Source organism: Atta colombica, unplaced genomic scaffold (genome assembly GCF_001594045.1).
Source record: "Atta colombica isolate Treedump-2 unplaced genomic scaffold, Acol1.0 scaffold105, whole genome shotgun sequence".
In the NCBI taxonomy this organism is placed as follows: Eukaryota; Metazoa; Arthropoda; class Insecta; order Hymenoptera; family Formicidae; genus Atta; species Atta colombica.
Genome location: NW_017259190.1, coordinates 3,229,214 through 3,235,364, shown reverse-complemented (window position 1 = coordinate 3,235,364; position 6,151 = coordinate 3,229,214). Strand labels below are relative to the sequence as shown.

At 36.1% G+C, this 6,151-nt stretch overlaps 1 protein-coding gene across 2 annotated transcripts in view; it reads left to right on the top strand.

Moving 5' to 3' along the window:
- LOC108689569 overlaps window positions 1-6,151 on the top strand; it is a 27,826-nt gene that overhangs the window by 13,711 nt on the left and 7,964 nt on the right. For both annotated transcript variants that reach the window (XM_018196405.1, XM_018196414.1), the window contains exon 3: window positions 5,757-5,817. In XM_018196405.1, coding sequence (XP_018051894.1) covers window positions 5,757-5,817 — 61 coding nt within the window. The remainder of the gene's footprint in view (window positions 1-5,756; window positions 5,818-6,151) is intronic.

The window sequence follows — 6,151 nt, the reverse complement described above, 5'->3', positions numbered from 1 at the left end:
CCCTTTTTTTTTTTTTTTTTTTTTTTTTTTTTTTTTTATGATCGTGCGCAATTCAGAGCGAAGGATCGTTCTTCTCTTCTCTCCTCTCATCTCCTCTCCGCTTCGCTCTGCGCGCGAGAAAAACTTTTCGTGCCGCTCGTCACGATGTCGTAGGACAAATCGAATCGTCGCGACGGAAAACTCGGCGAAACTCAATTTCCATCGTGTGCTCCGTCGTCAGAAACGTTCGACGCATGCGATCCTTCCGGCGACGGACGAATGGATTCCTTTCGATCACTGCTAGGAATTAAATTAATTCCTACTGAACTCCGCGTGTCCACCGCATCCTGTATACCTAATACCTACCCACTCGCGGCGGGTTTTTTATGAAAAACTTTCGTGATTTCTTAGCGTCAGACTTTGAGGAGAAACCATTGAGTCCTCTCGAGATGAGTCGATTGCGAATCGTGAACCGACACGCGAAAGTTGTAATCGAATTATCAATCGAGGCGAGATACACTCTTGGAATTAAAAGCCAAGGTTAAATTTGTTCTTTCCGTCTATTCTCACGTCGAGAATTTTTAATTCTCTCAAGTTTTTTTGGCTCATGGAAAAAAAATAAACTGATTCACCAAAGCTGTAGTAATATTTATAACTATTAATAGAGGATATTATTAGAACAGATTTAATTATTAATAGAAGTTTTCAACAAAGAAATTATGTTGGTAAGCAATTATCAATGCTAATTCAACTAATTCTTTGCCATACGATGAAAAAATGTAACATTTCTTTTCTACAGCTGCAGTAAAAGTACATCTCAGCCAATATGTTTTCTTCAAAGTTTTCTATATATATTGAATTGATTTTCATAGAAAGTTATCTTTGTTGTATTAACCCATTCGCTGCGCTATTAAACATGATTACATAATCACTAATTTTATTTAGCTGTACCACTTTGCTACTTTAACGTAGAAAATTAGTTAGTCCATATATTATCGCTGTAGTTCCTAATTGTTTTAACAAATCTCTTTACCATGTTGGTTTGCCTCTCAATTCAAAAGGTGTTCATCTTCTACGCAGAGAAAACGACTGTAGTTTTCACACAATGCAATATCAGTCGATAAAGAGCGGCATGCTCTTGCAAAGCCAGCTGATGCCTAATTATATTCGAGAATGGCCCGTCTGGCGTCTTAATTATCACGTGCTTTCGCCCCATTCTGGTGAGACACCCTTGATGACACGAGTGGTGTCCGCGACTAATTGCATTACCAAAACGAATTACCGAAAGGCATCGTGCACCTCTTATTGAACCCAAGACCAGGAATTTCTCCGTTTGCCAACCGTACGAACTCATTCCATAGAATTTAGAATAAGCCAGAATAAAGGGGCAGGGCATACTTACTGCAAGAAGTAAAAAAAGAATAAGAAGAGAAATGCAGGGAAGACCCGAAATAGTACGATCGCGAAATAGGAATCTAATCGTGTCAATCTGTCTTCGTTTTCGCGACAGAGAAAGAAATTAAGAAAGGAAGCTATCTAACTATTGTTTGTCACTATTTATCCTTAGGAAGACCTTTTGCCCTTTTACCTCCTTATTTCGAACGATACCTCCTGAATTCATCGGCATTTTGTCGCTATTATAACTTTCTTTAACTTTCTTACAAAAATTTACTCTGAAATATTTAAACACAAAGAAAGATCCGCTTTCACTGAAAATAGTGTGTTTCTCTTAATTAATTTATTCTCGTCTAATACGAATTTTAATTGTTAATTATCCTTTGTAAGAGAATATGTAAATATAATATATTTGATGATTTAAATTCTTTTTCTCAATACGTTGATTGCTCAATTTAATCATTGCGATAACACATGATGATATGTCTAATACAGAACGCTCGCTCGCGTATGAGAAGATATCCTACGCTCTCTGAGATTTGATTTTCGAGAAAAATGATTGGCTACCTTCTCTTCTCAGTAGAAGGATAATGGATATTCTCAATGGAACATCTTGGAGGACAATACGACTCCGGAAATTCACTCGCGACGTGAACCAACGCGACCGCAGGTGGTCAATTCATGTGCCAGTCACAGAACCTTCGTCCGATGTTCTGCCACTGAACACGGTCGGAGATTCCTATTCCGGAATCCCGTGAGTTTCCGTTCACCGAAGACCACACATCGTAGATTCAGAAATTTAAACGTATACTCCACAGAATTTTCAAGATTTTACCTATTTTTATATTCAAAGAGTCGAGCCAAACGGAAATTAAAGCCGCGCGAAGAAAGGAAATGGAAGTCGAAAGACGAGTAAATGTTAAATTAATTGATCAATGTCTTTGATGTTTAATGAGCATCCTATTTCTCTTCATTTTCCACGTCATCTCCTGCAGCGAGAGTTATAGTGAAGATCATTAATGCACACTTATTCTGCGTACAAAATTCCATTACTTCATAGATTCTAGCTCATAAATACATAAAACAGGAACACTTACCGATACCGGATAAGAAGTGTAAAATTTGCTATAAATATTTTTCGTCCTGGCGACAGCCGAATATCTCACAGCTGTGCGTCGCCCAGAAGGATTTTCCTTTTATTAAAGTTGCGACTTCGTCCTTTGAATAATACATCGCTTTCGTGTTTCCTTAAATTCGTCGGACCCACGAACACGACTTACGAACACGCCCACACATAGGACACACGTGTGTAGACTCTGTCGCATCTTTGTTGTTATTATATAAGTTTCCTGTAAAAGGCAAGAAAAGTATAGGAGGTATGTTTATCATTTGTGTTTGCGGGCCGAAACAAGCGATAATTGCGAAACTTCGTCTTTAAAGCTTTTGATCCAAAGTGATTCAAAGTGAAGGACGAAAGAAGGGATCGTGTCCAATGAGCAGTCCATTTTAATTAAAAAAAAAAGCTGGAAACAAAAGCAAGGAGTGTTAACAACAAGTTTGTTAAGATAATCAACGGCTATAAAAGCCAATTAATTGCAGATGTTAGATTTCCTGATTTGGATAATTCTTCCCGTATCGAATCACTGAAATTGATGCTACTGAAACTCTTGTCCATTAAAGTTGAAACTCGACGAGGGCTTTCTTAAAATCGTTATTGTTAATTGCATTTGTAACCATGTCGTGGAACCATGTCGTGGAGCGAGCCCTAATGGCTCGCGTAATTATTTTCTCGTATGCTGGTTATTTCATTTTAGAAGTCCTTTGATCGGGCCCGCTTCGCAATTAGAACCTTTCACGAACTGCTCTCGGATATCCTTCTGTCATCTTCTTTAGGAGTCACTACAAATCCGTCTCAAAATTGTTTCAAGATCATTGTCCGAAGATTCAGCACTGAAGGCTTAAAGACAAATGTAATTCGTTTGGATGCGGTGATAAAATTTGCGTACGAAAAACAAATATTCTTTTCAATTTCAACTCAATTAATGAGTTTTTCGCGATTTCAGTCTTTTGCGCAATTAATCGCACGGGAAATTAATGATCTCAAGCAGTGATGCGCAACCTGCGATTCGCCATCTGTGCATTCTTTGCAACTTGTCAGTTCATAACCGAAAATATAAAATATTTACTATTTTATATAGGTAAATAAAATAAATATTATGCAGCCCAAAAGATTTTACTTATTTCTAAAAATGGCTCTCTGAAAATGATCCTTTAAAAAGGTTGCGCATCACTGATCTCGAGAGTTGAATTTTGGAAAAAAGTTGCATCGAGAGCGACAAGTCGCCTCTCGTTGGCTTGTCATAGCAGTGGATTGATGGAGAGCACAATTTTCAGACAGATTAGAGTACTTACAGATATGCTCGTCATCATTGTTGATGACTTCAATAGTGATAACAACGAGTGATTTAGCGATTCACGCTTTTATCACGCTCTTAAATAAATCGATATTGAATTAAGAAATTAGTTAGGAATAATTTGTTAGGAATAATTATTTTTTTTTATTTAATTATTCTTACTTATCACAGACTTCGATTAAATGTATGTCAAAATAAGAAATTACCTTTCTTGGAATTTATATTATAATATATAATTGAATTCTTTTATTAACTATTTCTTAGATTTCGATTAAATTTATACTAAAATATGTAAGAAATTAATTTTCTTGGAGATAGCTCGATATTTAATTTATTTTTATTTGACTATTTCTATCACAGACTCCTATTTATGTTAAAATAAGAAATCAATTTCTTAAGGATAATTAATTTTTTTTTTAGCTATATTTAAGACATTTAAGTTGGCGTTAAATTTAAAAGACAGCTTTTTTATAGATAGATTTTTATAGAATCGATAATTAATTTTCCTTTTCGTCATCATGACTTCAAAGTAACATATCTCACAATGAGTTTCATATATCATAAAAAGAATGAATTTCTCCTACGAACGATCATTCGATATATTTCTCCTGACACATACAACACGTGATTTATCCCGGGGGGGCAATTACATCAATTCGAGATGATCGGCTTTGTCCCATGTCTCCTTCTCCCATAGAAGTTCAAGTCGATCCGTTGCTCCCCCGTGAGAAAAAAATCCTATTCGACGTTGAACCTGCTGTGTATTGATTTCCTGTCAGGCTGCAATATAGCCGATCTATTGTGTACGCGATACTTGCACAACGTGTACACTCTCCCCGGCGTATACAATAGAATAATTTTATATTGCCATGAGATGTGGAGATTAATGTGGGATCTCTTGATATCTTTGCCACGGGCGATTCGTATTCTCTCAGATATGTCTATACCTTTGATATTCCCAGGTTGCATATATAAAAAAATATATTTTTTCTCTCTCTGGAAACGATTCTCTCTTTCTCTCTCTCTTTTTTTCTGTCTCTGGTTGAATGGAATATTACGCGCGTAATGTCGAGGATATTCTAGAATTATCTCTTGGTCACTTTTGTCCATTTTGAAGTTATGAGCGTTTTGCCTCGTTATCGCAACGTCACATTATTGAAAAATCCCGAAATGCATGTGCATCCACGCGTTTGGAATACACAAGCGAGTATCCAGTTTGTAATTAATGCATCAGCATGTACGAGCGAGGGAAAATTCGAAGCATGGAAAGGACAAATGGACGACGCAAAGTTACGAAAGAGAGAAAAGAATATTGGCAGAAGTTTGATAAGCTGTAGAACTAAATAGAGAATTAAATAGAGAATCTTAGATTTTAAGATTGGCATTAAATTATTAAGATCTTTCTAAAATGCCTATTATTCTAAAATGTCAATATTATTAAATTGTTTGTCAATTTTTAATTTGTGATATTACTTTACTTTGTTAGAATTGCGTTTTAAAAATGGAAATTAAATTCGGCGCGCAATTTTTAGGATTTGATACGAGTCTATAAATTCACATTGAATTATTTATACACTAAAGATCCAACTTGCTCATTTAAGGCTTTTGTTTTCTATTTGTTGTATATGTTCACATTATGGTTTTTAAAAATACTTTATTTAATATTAGATAATCTTATCTTAATTTAGGGAGATTTTATTGAAGTGATGGAGGAAATGTAACGCGATTTTACTATTTTTGATCCAAAAATAATATCGTCATATTTGTGAGATTTGACTATTTATTGTGCAGGAATCTTGCATGATTCGCATGCATATTGGAGTTCCGGTTATAAATTACTCGGTCTCGTCTGGCGCAAAAAATATAATATACCGATCGAAAGGGTCGGTGCCTGGGATGCCGGACCGAGATGGGGGATTCATCAGACAAGCAGGGTTGCAAATCTTTTTGATCCTCTTTCTGTTGCAGTTGTGTGCGGCGTCGGCGCGGATGTGGCGTACCATCGACACGTCATGGGGCTTTACGTTACGTGAGGATAATTCAACATGCGTATACCGTAATTCAATTCATGCATTATCAGCCCTCTGATCTGCAGCGATCCTCATATCGATTCGCGCAAAGGAGAGACCGTTGACTGTTCGCGGGATAGAAATGAATCGAGAGGAGGCGAGATCATCCCGCGATGATTGAACTTTCTAACGACATATATATGTTTCTAGATCAAGCATTTATATTGTTACTTCAAAAATACCTTACAAAATTAAACAATATTAAGAATCTTTATTTCTGATCGCACATGTGAGAACATAGTCAATACTAGAAATTAAATGTCTGTAACGATCTTTAATGCTTAAATAATTCAA